The sequence below is a fragment of the Nicotiana sylvestris genome, chromosome 5 (assembly GCF_000393655.2).
Source record: "Nicotiana sylvestris chromosome 5, ASM39365v2, whole genome shotgun sequence".
In the NCBI taxonomy this organism is placed as follows: Eukaryota; Viridiplantae; Streptophyta; class Magnoliopsida; order Solanales; family Solanaceae; genus Nicotiana; species Nicotiana sylvestris.
In genome coordinates this window covers 16,841,757-16,861,695 of record NC_091061.1, presented here as the reverse complement: position 1 = coordinate 16,861,695, position 19,939 = coordinate 16,841,757, and the positions used below count along the sequence as shown (strand labels likewise).

General features: G+C 35.4%; 2 protein-coding genes across 3 annotated transcripts; one reads left to right on the top strand and one right to left on the bottom strand.

Annotated features, from left to right (window-relative positions):
* The first annotated feature begins 613 nt into the window (after positions 1 to 613).
* LOC104223606 (cyclin-D4-1-like) lies at positions 614 to 3,576 on the top strand. The gene is made up of 6 exons (XM_009775061.2): positions 614 to 1,259; positions 1,843 to 1,929; positions 2,018 to 2,116; positions 2,349 to 2,550; positions 2,653 to 2,777; positions 3,275 to 3,576. Exons 1-6 carry the CDS (start codon positions 945 to 947, stop codon positions 3,521 to 3,523), a joined length of 1,077 nt encoding a protein of 358 aa, XP_009773363.1. The 5' UTR covers positions 614 to 944; the 3' UTR covers positions 3,524 to 3,576.
* A 3,550-nt stretch (positions 3,577 to 7,126) lies between these two features.
* On the bottom strand, positions 7,127 to 18,921 carry LOC104223604 (lysine-specific demethylase JMJ27-like). 2 transcript variants are annotated; one of them, XM_009775059.2, is made up of 16 exons: positions 18,401 to 18,921; positions 17,721 to 17,836; positions 17,087 to 17,186; positions 16,862 to 17,003; positions 16,431 to 16,494; positions 15,527 to 16,346; positions 13,950 to 14,279; positions 13,334 to 13,780; positions 11,829 to 11,901; positions 11,634 to 11,719; positions 10,890 to 11,009; positions 9,704 to 9,765; positions 9,070 to 9,136; positions 8,818 to 8,991; positions 8,227 to 8,724; positions 7,127 to 8,125 (listed from the first exon to the last, which is right to left on the bottom strand). In XM_009775059.2, the coding sequence occupies exons 1-16, from the start codon at positions 18,728 to 18,730 to the stop codon at positions 7,433 to 7,435; spliced, it is 4,122 nt and encodes a 1,373-aa protein (XP_009773361.1). In that variant the 5' UTR covers positions 18,731 to 18,921; the 3' UTR covers positions 7,127 to 7,432. The 2 variants fall into 2 exon arrangements, with proteins under 2 accessions (XP_009773361.1, XP_009773362.1); XM_009775060.2 differs by having other exon boundaries at positions 9,070 to 9,133.
* Positions 18,922 to 19,939: the final 1,018 nt, after the last annotated feature.

Below are 19,939 nucleotides of genomic sequence, written 5' to 3'. Positions count from 1 at the left end.
TCGGTCTTAGGAGAAATATAGGTAGGCCAAAGAAGTATTGAGAAAACGTGATTAGTCAGGACATGACACATGTTAGCTTACCGAGGATATGATCCGAGGGTGTGAATGGCAAGAATTACGTTAGAAGGTTAATTGGCAGTAGAGCGTCTTTGATTTCATTTCAGTAGTAGTTGCGTTATTCTTGTATTTCCATATTCTTATAATTCTATTACTACATTATGTTACTTGTGTTTTGATTTTTCTACTATATTGTTGTTGTTACTGCTTCCCTGACCTTTACACTACTGCATTTCTTTTTCTATACTGTTGTGATTGAGAACCTCTTTACCTGAACAAGATAAAGGTAAGACTGCGCATTCACTATCCGACCCTACTTGTAAGATTACACTGAGTTTATTATTATTATTGTAATTTTATGTTATTAAATCATATAATTTAAATAATATTTATACTAACAGATTACAATCTAATTAGAATTTACTTGCGTAAGATCCATTAAAAAAAAAGAATCCCACCAATATTATTTTTTATTTCCAGCATTGATCATATTCATCACTATAATTCTGTTATTTCTTTTTATTGTTTGGGCTTTTTTGGTCTTTTAGTTTTTCTTTTCCTTTTTTCATGTAGATACGTTTCTGCTTAGAATCCGCAGTCATCTTCTTTCCCCCAAAATCTCTCCTTTACCCTAAACACAAATGTTCATTTCCTACATAAAAACCTCATTTTCTTGTAACAGTCTCCAGCCCCCACTATCACTTTTTTCTCCCTTCTTTAGTCTCTTTCCTGTTCTCTGAAAAATCCTTAAAATTTTCTTTTTTATTTGAGCCTTGAACAATCTCATGTAAATGGGATTAAATTTTGTAAAAAGATAAGATTTTGATAAAAGGAGTTTAATTATAACATAGTAAATTGAGATTTTTTTGCTTTGCTAGTTTGCTTTAATGGCGGCTGAAAACATTTATGATTGTGTAGCCTCAAATCTTTTATGTACAGAAACAAAAAGTCTTTGTTTTGATGATCTTGATTCTTTGACTATAAGTCAACAGAATATTGAAACTAACAGTAAAGACTTGAGCTTTAACAATGGTATTAGATCAGAGCCATTGATTGATTTGCCAAGTTTAAGTGAAGAAAGCTTTGGTTTTATGGTGCAAAGGGAAATGGAGTTTTTGCCTAAAGATGAATATTTGGAGAGATTGAGAAGTGGGGATTTGGATTTGAGTGTGAGAAAAGAGGCTCTTGATTGGATTTGGAAGGTGTTTTTATTAGTCTTAAACTATTAAATCAATTGAATCATTCTCTATTTATTTGGTTCTTGGATTTTTTTCCTTTTCAATAATGTTGGCATTGGTTTATTTCTTTGATTGAGTTGATCTTTTAATTAATTTATGAATGTTCATTAAGTTAGTAGGAACCCCACTTCAATTAACTCCGTCTTTGCATTAATTTGATCTCACTTTTGCTATTTTGGAAAATGCTGGATTTAACATTGAGTTTCAAGTTTTTGTTTTTTTTAAAGCTAAAATTTGAGTTTTACATCTTTGATGTACTTCTCTTGGTATTAATAGATTTTCTGAAAGTATTTTCCTAAGCCGATGGTTTATCGGAACCAACCTCTCTCTACCCCAGTGTAGAGGTAAGACCTGCATACACACAACCCTTGTTGTTGTTGTTACATTGGAAAGTATTTTGAATTTTTAATGACATTAATGGTGATATATTGACTTAGTTTTTAGAGCAATCAAGAACGAAATGTTATGTCTTTATGTGTATATTCACTCTTTAAATGGTATCCTTATTTGTTTTATTGAATTGGGATTTATGTTTTGTGTTTTGCAGGCTCATATGCACTATGAATTTGGAGAGCTGAGTTTTTGTTTGTCGATAAATTACTTGGATCGGTTTCTATCTCTGTATGAATTGCCAGTAAGTTCACTACAAATAGCAGTTTGTTCATAGTGTTTGAAGTTTGAATGCTAATTGATTGTTTGCATTCTGCTAATTTGCCATATAGAGAAGTAAAACTTGGACAGTTCAATTGTTAGCTGTGGCATGTCTATCTCTTGCAGCCAAAATGGAAGAAATTAATGTTCCTTTGACTGTTGATTTACAGGTGATGCAAATTTTCATTCAATCTTTACATATTTATCATGTTAATATTGTATTTCTTTTTCCGAGGGTCTATCGGAAACAGCCTCTCTACCTTTACAAGGTAGGGGTAGAGCGTGCGTACACACTGCCTCCCCAAACCCCACCTATGGGACCGCACTGAGTTGGTTGTTGTTGTTTTAATAGTTTATTTCTTGAACTAAATTATTGTAGTAAACTTCTGAGTATGTGAACAGGTAGGGGATCCCAACTTTGTATTTGAAGGCAAAACTATACAAAGAATGGAACTTTTGGTACTAAGCACATTGAAGTGGAGAATGCAAGCTTATACACCTTGCACATTCATAGATTATTTTGTGAGAAAGATGAATGGTGATCAAATTCCATCTCGGCCGTTGATTTCTAGATCAATGCAACTGATATTAAGCACAATAAGAGGTCTTAACCTCACTCTAAGTCTTTGGATATAGTGAATTGATTTCTAGTGTTTCATATGGTCCTAAATCTTTATGTGTTTGATGGGTGGGAAATTGAATGCAGGTATTGATTTCTTGGAATTCAGCTCTTCTGAAATTGCAGCAGCAGTGGCAATATCTGTTTCAGGAGAAATACATGCAATAGACATTGATAAGAAAATGCCTTTCTTCTTCATACACTTGGACAAGGTAAATTTTTTGGTGTAGTAGTAAGACTGTAACGCATGATGCGTAGGTTAGACATACGTCACGAGTTCGAACGCTGCCGACGCATGTCACGAGTTCGAACGCTGACGCACGTCACGAGTTCGAACGCTGACGCACGTCACGAGTTCGAACGCTGACGCACGTCACGAGTTCGAACGCTGACGCACGTCACGAGTTCGAACGCTGACGCACGTCACGAGTTCGAACGCTGACGCACGTCACGAGTTCGAACGCTGACGCACGTCACGAGTTCGAACACTGACGTGAACGCAAGTCTAGTATTAAGTAGAGACAGGTAGAAGGGCGAGTCCATTACTCACTAATCTTGGAAAATTTTCAATTATAAAAAGAGTAGTTTTTGAGGGCAGGGCAAGCATTTCTTTTGCTCTAGATCTTGAGGCAATAATTTACAACAACTTGGTTTATATATTTAACTTATGTGGGGTTCCCTTTTTAAAAAAAAATCTGGAATTTTGCAGGGCAGAGTGCTGAAGTGTGTTGAACTGATTCAAGACTTGCCAACTGCTACTATTGTTACTACTACTACTGCCTCATTAGTACCTCAAAGTCCTATTGGAGTGTTGGAAGCAGAAGCATGCTTGAGCTACAAAAGTGGTGATGAGAGAACAGTTGGATCATGTACTACTTCTTCACATACTAGTCCAAATACTAAAAGGAGAAAACTTGACACATCATCTTTAGAGGAAGGGACAACAGAAAAGTTGTGAATCTCAATTTCCCCTTTTTGTTAAATCCCACCATCTCCTCCTAGTCCATTCAATTTTGGCTAAATGGAAGATTTGGTGTGGCTTTGAAAAAGTCACAAATGAGGAGAGAGTAGAAAATATACAAAAAAAAAAAAAAAAGTATGGGGGAAGGGGGGGGGGGGGCGTCCCATGCTTTTAGCATGAAAAAATTTGTCACTAGTTGTTAATAAGAACTCTCCTGAGCTGTGAACAACCATAGTAATAGGAGGTTGAGGGGTAAAATGGAATTTTGGGAAGGGCCATCAATTTTGGTAGGGAAATACTTTTTTCTTGGTTCATTTTTGGCTTATTATTTTTATTTCATTGGAAAAATAAAGAATGATAAATGGGAAAGGGAAAAGAGAGAACTAAAAGGTAGTGGAAGTTTTAGTAGATGATGGTATTGCTTTATTAGTTCTATTAATAGTGAAATGAGATGCATCTATATTGTTTCCCCATGTACCCTAAGTTTCTTGGAATAAGCAGAAGAGATGTTGTCAATTCTTGACCTGCTCTCGATAAATTGCCCTCTGTTTTTTGGTGAAAGAAAATATTTATCAGGTAAATATCATTGACATGGGATATAGTTTATTTAAGAAACAAATGAAGATTTTGCAAAAATTCTTAAGATGGAATGACCATTTGAGAAGTTCAAATGTTTAGTGGTTATGTTACATGACAGGTCAGTCTTTCCGGCGCAAAAAAATTGATTTTTGGTCTGCAATAATTTTCTAGGAAGGTTGGGTTAAGTTTAAATGATTTTATAGTGACACAAAAGAATTGACTTTATTCTATAATAAGCTTAATTTAAATGACCATTGAAGAGAATTCCCAACCTAAATATAATATGCACTTGTGAAGCATAAAAGAAACCTTGGGAATGCAATGAAAAATGGTGTGATGGGCAGTATGGCATTACGTGCTTAAATTGTTCTGATGATTGTCTCATATGGACTTATCACACGTGGTGCCTAATATTACTATTTTACTAATATTTCCCATATTAGTCCTATTCGACTTATGGTGTGAACAATATCATCTAAAAAAATTTACTATTAAGTAATAATTTTATTAATTGTCATCTTTACTGTCACACAAACAAGTACTAGGATGTGCATAGTATGGTAAATATTAAATTCGAAATTGAAAATTTGATATCGTATCGAAATATATATTAAGTTACACAATACATATAGTATTATTGATTATGACATACTATGTTATACAATACTTTCCTTTGGCATTCATGTTGAGGTTGACAGGCCTTGTTGTATTCTCTCAATTCATCAATTAATTCTAAGCAAGTATGAAGACATTTTAACGATCAAATTTATTTCTTGATGTACATTTTTTCTCTTAATGTGTTAATAATACTTGCTGGTTTTAGACAAATTTTTTGTCAACAGTCAGGTGAGCTTATTTTTGTATTGTATGTGTGAGTGACTTAATTAATGCGAATATTATAGTATATGGATTTATAAATTAGTTAATATTCAAGCCGAACAAATTGAAGTTATCGGACTAAAAAACTGAAACCAAAAGGAGAAAAGTCGAATCATACCGAATTTAATTAGGTCTGATATTAGTATAATATTTTAAGAAATATCAAATTTACCATGATAAGTAAATATCGTCCCAGACGACCGACGAACACCCCTACACGATATTGAGACCACAAGATAAGGGTTTTATCAGAGTTTGAGCAAACGTACTACAATCAGACCTTTATATAACAATCATTCACTATAAAAGCTAAGTTTTTCTCAGAACCGATTTTTTAAGCTATATTTTACCTCTTTATAATAGCTTTTTACCTGTAACAGCAACATCCATATTTATAGCATAACGCTCTTTGTAAAATTTACCCTTCTATAACAACCATATAGAATCTTTAAGGTTACTAGTAATAATTCTAAAAATATGCACACAATATTTTTTATTGAGCAAAGTTTCTATTTTGCATAAGACATAAGATCTGAAGAATGCCAAAAAATATTGAGATAGAAGATTTAAATTAAGCTCTTAGATTGTCTTCAAGTGAAAGCTATTGGATACCTTTTTGCTGAAAATTTGGATGCGAATCTTCGCCAATTCAAATGTTATATCTCTAGTAAGAGAATGAAATCTACGAAACAAGCAACAATTACAAAGTTCTTCCATCAATCGTGAAAATTTTTATTTTTCTAAGTTGCTCTAAATGTGAGCCTTTGAGTTTATATCTTTTATCATTTAGTTATGAATTTATTAATAATATATTAGCTTTCTTCAATATTTAACTAGTGAAATATGCATATCTTTTGAGATTTTAAATTTGAATATTTTTCTTACTTTTTATATGTAACATTAGAAACGAAAAAATAATTGATATTTGAATAATTTTTATCTATAAGGGCCAAAAAATATTTAAATGTCAAATATTGTTATAGGTGTATAACAATCATTCATTATAAAAACAAAAAAATATGGAAACAAGCTGTTATAATGTACTTATAAGAATGTATTTACCATAGACAAACGCAGAAAGGGTTGAATAGCTAAATGGTCGATTAAGAAACAACAGCTAAGCATGGTCAAGAAAGAATATAAAATCTTTTTTTGCATTATTTATCACAACTTTAACAGTGATCTGTTGTGGCTTGTGGGATCCCAATAAACAGTTAACACACACATCAATGTCTGGCATATGCTTACCTAGCGAGGGCTCGAACTTTTTGCGAAGAACAATGGTGCTCGTAGGATTTTCTGTAATTGACGTTAATATTTAAATAAGTAAATAAATAAATAAACAAGCACTATAACAATAAGCAAAGTCATTTTTTATTTATACCCAATATTTTCATTTTGTTTATTATCGATACATACATATATTGTATTAAAAAAATTTCGACGAAGCAGTGTTCAGTTGTGCTGCTTGGGATAAGGTATATACACCCCTGCCCACCAATCAATACGCCACCCTTTGTGAATTGGAAGAGTAATATTCTTGTTGAACGGTCTATATGAATGATAAACTACTTAAAATTACTTAATTAAGTGGAAACTTTAGTTTAGTTTTTAAGTATAAGGCAGGCTTTTGTACCTACCCAGAATTTAACTGTTTAGTGCGTTGTTTAGAGAAAATTTGAGCTAGTTTAGCAAAAGTATAACTGACTAATTAATGGATCAAAATTTAATCAGCTATCAGGTAACATGTGCTAGCTAGTTTTTGACCAGTTTTACTCTGGTTTTCTTTACCCCTTCTGCTAACGGCAACCATGTATATAAATCATATCCAAGAAATTGCTTCACCATCAAAATAAAGTAAAGCTACTTTAACCCTTTGATAAGAAGCTACATTAGCTGCAGGTTCGGATGAACCCTGTAGCTTCTGCTTAAACGTTGTATTTGTATTAGAAAATTCATAAAATATGTATAAATATTTAATTGCGAATCCAGTAACTAAGACGAGATATGAGTTCGCTGATGAATTCAGAACCCATAAACTTCAAATCCTAGCTCCGCCTGTCTACTGAAGAATCTGATTCACCGTATACAACCATATACGTAAATCATATCCAGAGAATCGAGGGAAATCGAGCTTAGGAATGGGAGTAAAGTAGCCAGTAGGCTCTGTTTTCCAAATTTCTAGTATCAACTGGATAGTAATTTTGATGTTGATCCTTGTAATGAATCACTCTCTTATGTACATGTAAGAGAGTAATCCAACAGCAAGCCAAAGTCAAAGTCAAAATCTGCCGCAGCAGCTACATGTATATTATGTACATATGGACAATAACTTCAGCTTCCAAAACATATTTAGTCCTAGGAACCAAAAGAGGCCTATCTGAAGGCATAAAGTCGAGAGGAAGTCTACAATATAATTGTGACTATAGAAGGAACTGAAAGTAATAACTAAGGGAATGAAGACTGGAAACTGGACCAATTTTTTATCAAGCTATCCATTTCCATCTTTGTTGTTGCCAATTTACTTTTGGTGCTATCGATCTTCCTGACTTTTTCTTGAGCTAACAAGACAATGCGTTGAGCCTCTCGGGTGGCTTCTAGTCTTTCGTCCATGATTTGTTTCTGCCTGGTCTTTATAGTTTGAAGCGCTGCTTCCAATTCTCTAGCTTGCTCCTCCTTTTTCACATACTCCGCCATCAACTTTGCTTCTAATCTATTCCAATCATCCAGTTTTTTCCTATCCTCTTCAAAGTTGGTCAAGAATTCCTGGTAACTTGATTCAGCTTGTGCCAAGTTCCTCCATTTCTTAACCATGATAGGGAATTCATTCTTAAGTTTTACCAATTGCTTGGCATGTTCATCACTAAACGATGAGGGATCTTCATTTAAAGCAGCAATTGCACCATACATTTCTTCTTCGTTCACTGGGTCAGCCAATGCCTCTAAAGACAGTCTGATTGAGCAATCAAATATTAATTTTTTGAGCATTCGGGTTGAATCATTGTTGCTCCAGAGACCTGATTCTGCGCCGGAATACTGCTCTGGCAAAGACTTCGAGAATGACTGAGCCGATTGGAATTCCACCTCTTCCGAATTGGACTGCTTTAACTTTTGACAAGGAACGGATGTGCTTTCTTGAGCCTGCCAATAAAAGTATATTTCTATGATAAATTTATATGGCAGTAAGAAGAAAGTTCAAACCAGAAATTGTAACTGTATCGCTATTGGAATACGGCGCAAACCTTGTCTGCTGAAGACAAATGAACAAGATCAGGAAGTGGAGTAAATTTAGCAGTTCTTGGTTTCTCATTCTCACTTGGAGCAACATATTCTTCTCTTTTGGGAACCTTGTGTGCTGAAGATAAACGAACAAAATCTGGATGTGGAGAATGTAGATTAACTTCAGCAGTTCTTGGCTTCTCATCCTCATTTAGAGCAACATATTCCTCTCTTTTGGGAACCTTGTTTGCTGAAGAAAAATCAACAAAATCTGGAAGTGGAGAATATAGATCAACTTTAACAGTTCTTGGTTTCTCATCCTCAGTTGGAACAACATATTGTTTTGTTTTGGTAGTCTTTCCACTATAAAGATCTTCCAAAATGGAGGAAGATTGGCCTGATTGTGTGCTCGAATACTGCTCTGGCAAAGACTTCGTGAATGATTGAACTGAGTGGAATTCCACATCCTCTAAATTGGACTGCTCTAACTTTTGACTAGGAACAAATATGCTTTCTTGAGCCTGCCAATAAAAGTATATTTCTATAGATAAATTTATACGGCAGTAACAAGGAAAATTCAAACCAGAAATTATATCTGTATCAAATGTGTGAACCTTGCTTGCTGAAGACAAATGAACAGAATTTGTAAGTGGAGAATATAGATTAACTTTAGCAGTTCTTGGTTTCTCATCCTCAGTTGGAGCAACATATTCTTCTCTTTTGGCACTCTTGCCAGATAGATCTTCCAAAACGGGGGAAGATTTTCGCATACTTGGTGTTGGCATATCCTATAAAGGAGAAAATGAAAAACACGCCAAATAATGAAGTTTCACTCAGAGATGAAAGATGTTGATATTTTGGCTCACATTTATACGTTCGCTGATCAGAATTGATGAGGATGATCCGGTAACAATGCCTGATTCCGTGTGCCTTCTTGCATCCACAGGAAAAAAATGGAAGATGTAAAGTATACATAGACAAAGGGTACTTAGCATGCTCTAGAGAGTCGGAAGGAGTGGCACTAACCACGGTGGTTCCCCACTTTGGAGCTACAAATAATAGGGGTATTTATCTTTTGAGATTCACAGAGGAGAGTTCCCAACTTTTTTCCTCAAATGCATTATGCGGCAACAAAGCCACTAGTATCTAAACTGTCTTTAAATGGTTATGTGTTTCAACATAAGACACAAGCATTAATCACTATCCGAGTTGGTGATAATAGCAAGGATGCAAAGCTTTAAGCATGTCCAGAATGACAAAACCAGATGATAAAAGCTCCACGGGCAACAAAATTAGAAATGAAATTATGCTTTAAGCATATCCAGAGACCAGAATAAAACCAGAACACAAAAGCTTTAAAAGGCATAGAGAGTTGGAAGGAAAGTTGTATAAGACATAAGACAAAAAAGGTTAAGTTTTTTTAATGTAACATATAAGTTTCATGTGTAAGCAAAAAGAAAATAAGGGCATAACTTCGTGAAAAAGGAGCAGTGTTCTTACAATGTTGTTTTCTCCAAATGATCCACTGCTTGGCTCACTGCACGAACAATTATATTCTTTACCTGAAGCCGCACAGGCAAATTAACATAATCTTTAAACATGCACACACTGTTTGCTGTGAGAACAATAACATGTCATATGAAACTAAATAGAAAGGTCCATATTTGTCCCTGTACTATCCGAAGTTGCTCAATGTTGTCCTCCATTACACTTTTGATCCATTCATACCATTACCATTAGAAAATGGTCACGTATTTGCCCTTGCCATTAACAGAGGTCCAGCGTTGAAATTGGACTCCACGTATCCAAATTCTTTGAGAAAAAGGGTCCAAATTTACCCTTAACTTTTGACTATGATTTAAAGTTATCCTCAGGTTGGGGATCCTTTGGGGTCTAGGGCACAACAAGACTTTTTCCTAATGGCAGGGGTAATATTAGACCAAAAGTCTAACGGATGGCAAAGTAGCTCCATTTTGTAGTACAGGGGAAACTATGACCATTTCCTAAATAAAATATGTACCCAGTTCTCAAATGGATATCATTTTAACATCAATGTAGCGCAGATTATAAAGCTTGCAACATGTAATGAGGACATACAAACTTAAACATCTAATTTCATAATTAAAGTAATTAAATAAGGAGTTTATTTTCAAAAATCAAGCGTAATTAATCAGGAGTTTGAGAAAGGATCTAAGACCAAGAACTCCAACGTGAAAGGCTAAACAGAGGGTGAAACTGCGTAAACACATTGGTTGCAACATCACCAAAACACTCATGTCATGCTACATGGTAAGAAGATAAAAGGGAGGATGCTGGGAAAATGGTTAGAACTTTTCCATGCCAAAACAGAATAAAATACAAAAAAACGATCTTAAATAAAGAAATGAATAAAAACAAGTCTAGAAAAAGGTGATCAATGAAACAAGAACATGTGACATTTGCACAAGACAACTATATTCCAAACATTGGAATTTTACCTTTCCATAAAATTTTCTACAGGTGGTGCTCATTAGGTGCTTATAGTACATTTTGTGATGCTCTCTTGACCATGCTTTTGAGGAAAAGAACATAATATCAAAAAACATAGCACTTTTCTAGTTACAGATGCTTAAGAGGGGCAGAAGCATGTCAAGAGCACCACTTATTAAAAAAAAAAAGGAAGAAGGAGAAATAAGGATCAACGTACCTCCAACTTATCTTCTCTAGCAACATGATTTCTGGGAAGCTGGCGAAACTCCTCGGTCAAACGGATGCACTCATTCACATTTTCAGGTGAAACAAAATCAACAGCAACATTGATGCAGGACTGTAAACATGAACACACCAGTAGTCATCGAGCTTAGTTCACTAAGCTAAGATCCTATAGTGCAAATCACATCTGTGCAGGAAGATACATCCATAAGAAGAAACTACCGAAAGATGCGTACTTTGAGAAAAACAAGACATTGTTATCTATCTCAACATTTGATTGATCGATAAATTTTCAGGCTTCATTCCAGACCAGATACTTGATTTTTACCTCTTTCCTTGTAACATATGAAAAGGACTTCTGACCAACAGAGACAAACATGATAATGGACAGATGTTTACATATTCAGAGCGTTCTTGCACATCTCAGTAGCATCTATGCACCAAAAGCTATCAGATTAAAATCCATTCTTGTAGACACTCATGTTGGAAATGCCCAATTTCATTTCTATCTTTTTCTCACTCAGAGCAGTAGGACACGTGCCATTTGAGAAGCAGTAATTGGATAGAGGATACTTTAAAGCAACATGAAAGACTATGACGGGTCTAAAAGCAGACTTTTCAGGAAAAGAGAGTGATCATGCTATGTGCCATTGGACCTCCCTAATACCACAAAATTGCTGTCAGAAAGGCTGACAGAAATGAGCCACACTCGGGATAGAGAGATGAACCAATTGTATACCTTTAAATTTCTGATTTGATGAGGGCATCCAGCAGGAATAAAAACAGCTTCACCTAATTTTTGAACAAAAGTCCATGGTTCAATGCCTGCAAAAGGAAAGTATGAGAGCACAGCAATTGCAAGGATGCAGTCTTAGAAACTGCTTTCTAATATGATGTGGTAAGAAATAGCAAACGAATAAGAGAATAATATGACCGTATTCTTCCTTTAGTCTCCTTTTATGCTCTGTGCTCAAGTAGAAAGTTTCATCATGAATGGGGTGAGCAACCTGCAATGGAACAATAAGAATAAGACAGGTATCAAATCCAAACTGAGACATGGTAGAAAAGAACAAATTCATTTATCTATTCATAAAGGGAGGACAGAAAAAACTATAGCATGACTCACTATACAAGGATTTTTCGACATGCATTCTAAGCAGAACACACAACAAAAAACAGTGTATGCAAGGACCCTCAACCTATTCTCACTACCTTCCAGGAGAATGCTTAAAACTTAAGACACATCGAGGACAAGGATTTTAACATGTTCTCAGTTCTCCACTTCACCAACAAAGCTTTCTGACGAACACCATCCAGATTTATATGGAGTAGTTGACCTAGTACTGGAGAAAAAAGAAGGGGTTGAATGAGCAATTGTAACTTTAGAGATCTCCCACCCCCTTTAAAGCTATGTCAAGGTCTTATGTGTTCAATGTAGAAGTGAAGTTCTTCAAAGTGATAATGCTACTTACGGAAAAAATCTTTTCGGATTAATCAATTAGTGGACTAGGTCAACTATATAGGAGCTTGATGCAATAGCAAATTTCCATTGAAACTTTCTCCAGCTAAGAGATGTAATTCCTGAACCATAAAATATAAGGAACCAACAATATAGCTAACATCTATAGACAGAATTGAAGACCTATAACATAAAATAAATGTTTTCACACTAAACTTCAAAGTGATTATAATGACAATTACCAATATCTTAACGTCACACCATTAGTCTATAGCAAATACAATGGCAATCACCAGAACCAAAATATCAGGCCATTACTCCATATGGTGACCATCACCACATAGCAAAATGTCCGACCATTAGTCAATGGCTCTCCATACTAACAAATGATTGCTAGTTAAACCCGAATTGTGAATTGGCAATTCCATATAATAAAGAAGTGAAACATAAAGGTCAAAAGATCGTTAGCGATTGGTAGAGGGAATCTTTAGCGATGAGCAACGAGGTAGAGCTTCTTAACTTTAACTGCTTATTGTTTTAAGTAAAAGATGATCATCATAAACAGACTCAAAATATAACTCAGCCTATGGAGATATGTTGATGATTTGCTTCAGTTACTGTTGCATTTTTTTAGAATAATAAGTTGCTTAGTTTTAGGATAAATTTCTATTAGATTGTTTAAGTTAGTTGAGATATTTTAGGTTTCTTGAATTTTAAATTATGTGGATTTTTTGTTCCTAATTGGCTATTTAAAGCCTTGTTATGCTTAATAAAATAATAGAGAGACTTTTTCAATCAATACTTTAAATCTTTTTGCTGCCCCATCTTTTAAAAAACCAACAAGATTCAAGCCAAGAGAGAGGAACAACAAATGACAATGTGCACTTATAGTCAAGGGGGAGGCAACACATGGATAAAGATAAATAATTTTTAGGAACTTCAAAATGACAAGTAAATGAAAGTTGCTCATTTATCTTTACCTGCAGCAATGGTGAGCCATATATGTGCCGAAATTCCCTAAAGTGCTTCCTGAGATATTCCTCCAGTTCAGGAATATCTTTCCTCCTAAAGACATCCCATAGAGCACCACCGTCTGCGTCTTCTCTATTTTGAAATTGGTCTGCCTCTCCATTTGTTTCACAATCTGCTTCCACACCTTGCTGGCTATACTTCTTTTTCTCAGCTTTATTACTTTTCTCCACTTCCAAACCATCACAGTTCTGCTTCTCCTGAGAAACGCTCAGCTCATTCAAGAAAGTTTTTCCATTTACACTAGGGACCCAATCCTTAATCCTCCCATGAGTCCTGCAAACATCAGTTGCAAATTCCTTCTCATCCTGCGCTTTGTGCTTCTGTTTCAGGTTCTCTATGGCCGAGAGCTGATCAGCTGTTGGGACGGCAGCTTGAGTGTGCATCAACAAAAACACCTAAAAGATAATTTCAAGAAAACATTAGACCTCGAGCAAGAACTTGGGTAGCCTTATCATATGTTTCTCAATGTCACTTATCAAAATGCCCCAAAAATATTTGTGTGCATATTTCAAAAACCTCCAGATTTCTACAGTACTGCAGCATGTTACCAGGAGCCAAACTTACCGTATCAGACACATAGTAATGCAGCTTGGTGACTGAGTCTCCACGTCCAAGCTCCTTCGGAAAACCATAAGCAATGTATGCCTTAGGCCCCAAATCTGGCTTCAAACAATTATCAGGAAGTTTTAGAGCTAGATTGAGATAGCCATGTTGAGGATGTGTATACTCCTTAAAAGGTAAACAGCTACAAAATTCTGCACCATGACGGGGCAGCCGCTCATCAAATAGACCTGATGGTGGCCAGTCATTCAACTTTAAGAGTTGAGGCCACCCATAACTGTCAAAGCGACCCTCCATGTACCCTTTGAAAAACTGGTGAATATTTATCTCCAACTGCATGGTATCCAGGATAAAGTAATTTGAGATAACATGGAGAATATAATTTACCAGAATCTAGGCCTCAATTATTTCAAATTATCACAAACCAAATTTACACAAACTCAAATAGTCAATTTCTTATTATATATGACTTAGAATTTGTAAATGAGACACTGCACTTGAGCTAAAACAGACTTAACGGAAAGCAACATGTCAAGAAACAGGAGTTAACTACTGTGCAAAGTAATTTAGATGATTTGTAAGAGTGATGATGATTTATATCATTAATTTGTTCAAAATGGTGGTGCAGTGCCAGCACGCGCGCACCTCGACTATTTCACTGAGTACCAGCTACCTCCCATCAACAAAGATACCGGGTGACTTTGTCCACCAAGGCTTATGCACATGGGACGAAATCACCTAGTGTTTTTGTCTCTACTGGAATTTGCACCTGGTCTCCAAGGTTTTCACCCATTTCTATTTATAACAATAAGAATTAATTACACTAAACGCCATTAATCTGTGCAATAAGTAAGCCTTCTTGTTGACGTGTTTCCTTTAACCCTCAGTAAACTTGCATGGTCATGCAGTTATTAGGATAATCAGGCATAGCATAAGGTGCAACAATGTTAGCTTGTGGCTCACAGTTCTAGAATAGATGACTGGACAAGCCTTCTTTGTTTATTGACAAACACGCTTCATAACCAAATGTTCCCAGCTCAACTCCAATGCATTGTCAAGAAGTTTGTTACAATAATTGGTTCACACAAATAGTGTTTCATGAGTTTAAAAAAGCACAAAAAGCAAAAAAGAATCACCTATCATAAAAGGAAACACAGAGAATACACATCCAAAATGGATGCTTGAAAATCCCACCCTAAATTAGTATCATCAAATGATCTAAAAACCCTAGCATTGAGGTTACAATCATAGCATTGAACTTTGTATCAAGCATTAGATTTTGATCTATTCTGCATACTGATTTGTATTTCTGTTTGCAACCCAATTATATTGTCATCAAGAGAACCACAGATGACACAAAAGGGACGGAATGGAGACTTTATAGTCATACAACTAGAGTAAAACAATTTTACTAAGATATTTTTGGAGCAAGGAAAACTACAAATTGATGTCTCACGAAGTACACTGAGATAGTAAATAGAGATTATCAAGCTGCACATAAATAATCCTCCTCCTTCTCCCCACCCAAAAGAAAGGCATATAATTTTGCTTCATGTATCATTGTGAAGTAGTAAACTGACCTCACACCAATCCAATGAGTTGATGGCGCTGACATCCAAAAGAATGGGATGTCTTAAGTTCTTCATCTGGCGACACGCTCTCCACATAACCATGGGCTCCCAACTTAACCCTGACGCAGTTTCATGCACATTACTAACAATCACAGGCTCACCTTTCAGCCAATGACACTGGAAATGCTTCAGATCCTCCTGCTGAAGATCTTTAGCTGCTGGACAGTATAAATAATTGTCATCTGAATCGTCACGTGATGCTGCTTTACGCAATTTACTTTTCTGCACATCAGTTTCATCAACTAATTTTATACATAAGCATGACCTCTGAGGTATTTGAGGCATGTGTTCCAGTTCACATCTTTTGGCAATATATTCAGCCTTTGCCAACAACTCAGAGACCGGATTCTTTGAATTTGACAGCAGGCACTTCAGCTCTAAACTTCCCTTACCACAGCCACCAAAATTCTCTGGTGGACAAGGGATGCTGCCATCTACATTGGATTTCCATTCACCAGCACGACCACCAGAATTCTCTGGCGGAAGCCCTCCATTATCCCTAGGCTCCATTTCATATGCAAACTTGGCATCTCCCACGGGATTATTGTCAATCTTCTTGTTCTGGGAAAATCTACTCCTTGAAGTTCTATTATTAGCTATCATATCACCATGCAAATAAGCATCACCTTTGTCTTTGAATTCAATGATGACTTCTTCACCTCCCTTAAGATGACCATCTCTAAGCTCCCGGCAACAAGTAAGGCAAAGATCATACGAACAGCTGGAACAATTTCTGTGAAAATCAACAATGGATGTTTGGCAGTTATCGCTGCACAAAACATTGCTCAATTCAGTTTATTTGAAAATCATTCCAAGAGAATTGACAGGTAAAAAAGAGGTTCTTCATATTTACCAGTACACTCGCTCATTCCTATGACACTTTTCCTTCTGCAGCTTTACATTTGACACTGGTAATCCTGCCCAAATAAATACGGGAAATTCTAGCTATAATAGGAAACAGATGAAGATGCATGATGCATTCAGTTTTTCTTGGAAGAAGTTGGTATATCTCTACCACTAGATGAAACTATTCTTCCTTATCTAGGAAACAGCAAGTATCTTAAAACATCCTCTATTTAACATTTCAAATCCTTTTAAACTCAACCATGTGCAAATAAATGGAAGAGATATGACTATTTTGTTATCTTTTCTAGCTGCGCCAGTATATATCACCTAGCAGAATCCAAAATGCGTACTAAGGGTTTCCCAAATGAGAAGTATACTGTATATCAAATGAAAAATATATATGTTACGGCATCCGATCTTTGAACAAGATTATAGAACCTTGAATCTTAGCTTCAATCTCCATCTCCATCACTTGCTCTGCATTGATTCTTCTCAAGAGAGGCAAAAGTTTTTGCAAGATAAATTTAGAATATTGAACCTTTTCTTCTTCACTGATCTCAAATCGTAAGTTCTTCAAAGCCTGCAACAAAACTTTGGATAAGCGTGCAGCATATACTGTTAACTTGTAACTTAATAAAAGTAGAAACAACAAAAGAAACCAACCCTTATAGGCCCGTCTAGGCGTAAGCATGCTTTGCAATTACAGATTTGACAACAAACAGGACAAGACTCGACAAAAGCCTCCTCAGGCATCCCAGGGTACCTATTATCGATCATAAAGGGAAAAGGCGGTCATGAGAAACACGAAAAGAAAACTACACAATTGAGAATTGGTGTTGAATATGACGCTATGAAAGCTTCAAGTTGTTAAAATGCTCTTCAGGCTTAGCATCTTATCAGTTTTGACAATTGCAATAACTCATCAAGAGACAAAATTGCTCAAATAAGCCACAAGGTGTAGAGTATTGTCTCCTTGCAAGTCCAACTTACATTTAAAATCTCAGTAAGATTACTCACGTAAACGAAAACCAATAATATACTCCATTTGATTTAATGTCTCTTAGTTTGATTGCGCACGAGGTTTAACAATGTACAAAAGACTTTTGAATCATGTGCTCTTAAACTAAAGGTGTGTAAGCACCCTTTTCTTGTGGTCTTAAGCATATGAAATTCAAGTGTCATTAAGGACACTAATAACTAACTAAATATAGAAATGTGACAATCTTTCCAAAACAGAATAAAAAGGAAAGTAATACACTTAAAACAAGTATAGTGAGGGTAAAAGGTTTTTGCATACCATCTGGTCATGCAAGGAACACAATATCGCTTCATTCTACAGTTGGTGCAACGAACAACCCTTCCTTTGTCATTCCTCTGGCACTGATGACACATATTTGATTCAAACTCATTCCCCTGCCCATGTTTTGAATGCAGAATGAAGACAATACACCGTTAGTACTAAGTGGCAGAGACAAAAATTTATGCAAAGGGATATTAAAAAATTTACTAGAATGTAGGACTTGAACCTGTGACACCAAAAACAAATTTTGAACCCCATATTCCACTATGCTAAACTCTTAGGAGATTCAACGGTTTAATTACATGTAGCCAGAAAAAAATATTTTTATCCTATTTGCCTAGAATACAATTGGACCCCCTTGGCTCTACATAGCTCCACCCCTATTACTACTCATACATATTCTAGAGGAAATAAATCAAATGACCATAGTATTAAATAATAACGGTGTGCTTTAGTTGTACTTTACTACTCATACATATTCTAGAGGAAAATCTACACTATCAGGTCACTTTTTAAGGTAATTATAAGTAGCTCTACTTAATTAAACATTGATCGTTAACCTAAAATAATAACAAGTAAACTGCTGCAACGGTGTTCATATATAGCTTAAATTCATAAATTAAATGATCACATTTGCGAATCTAGTAGTAGTATTAAGAAGGTTAAGATATCTGTACATTTTCATCCTTCCTCTTTCTGTTTCGGGGATTTGATTTCATTTGTCGCACAGAATATCTTCCAGAATCTGATCCTGCTTCAACTATTTCTTCTCCGTCAAGCTTCTGGCTTTTACACTTTTTCTTACTCCCAATTTTCTCATTTTTACCCCTTCTTTTTCTACCTATATTTCTGTCTTCTTCATCCCATTCATCCAATTGCTGATTAATTCCCTTTAATTTCTCCATAGCTATTTTAGTTGACTTCCTTGACCTAATAAAACTCACTTCAGCAGATTCCTCTTTATCACTGTTATATTGCTGAGCAACTAACTGTTCAGTGACCTCCATGGAAATAGTAAGAATCAGGAACTGAAATTTTGTAAAAGACGAACTAAATTCGAGTAAATTCTTTCATTGCCTTTAGATAAAACATTTACATACAAGGGGTGTTTATATATATTTTTCCATTTCCGGCTGATTAGCGTGCCTTGTTGTAGTGGGCAACGAGGCCTGACAATCGTACGGTACCTCACGTAACTACAATGACGTATTATTAGGCGTAATCTCTAAATATAGAACCTTAAACTTAAAAGATAAAAAGGACTAAACTGTAAAGGAGAGGAAATGTAATCCTATAAGGGGTTGTTTGTTCGCTAATCAGTTATTTTGTAATTGTAATACAGAAATTAAATAATAACAAAAGTATTTAGGCCTCTTTTGTTTTTTGTTTTTTTAAGATTATGACGTCTCAATCTGAATACATATCTGAATATTAAAATGTGTATTAAGATTAAGACATTTGAATCTAAATACACATCTGAATATCAAAATGTGTATTAAGATCTGAATACTATAATTAAGACTGTTTGTTTTTTAACATCTGAATGTATAAAATTTATCTTTATTTGAAAATTAATAAACATAAAACTCAAATGAAATACTAATTAATCTAATATTCTATCAATAAAATATATTATTTTTTAAAATATGAAAGTTGTTGGTGGTGACGGCTAACAATAGTGCTTGTGAATATCGGCTAGAGGCGGTGGCTGGTGGTAGTTTTGGTTGGTTGGTGGTGGTTCATGGTAGTAATTAGTGGTGATTGATAGTGGTGACGATTATGATTGAGGATGGTGGTGATGGGTGGTGACAGTTAATAATGACGGGTGGTTGTAGTGGTTTAAAATGATGGACAGTGTCATTTTGTTGATGGGATGATGTGATTAATTGTGGTAGTTGAGGTGGATGAGTTTTGATTGTGATTGAGAATGATGGTGGTGGGAGTGGTGGAGATGGTAGGTCGGTGGTAGTCGATGATGGGACAGAGGATGGTAGTGGTGGTGGTAGTTGAGTATGGTGATCGTAGTTGATAATGGTAGACGGTGGCGACAGTTAATAATGAATATGGATGATAGCATCTTAATCATACAGACCTATTCAGACTCATTAAGTGGTTGTGAAGTAAAAAAAAACACGTAATGATTAAGATCTAAATTAAGATTCAGATTTTAAAAACAAATGCACTTAATGTCTAAGATCTGGATGATTAAGATTCAG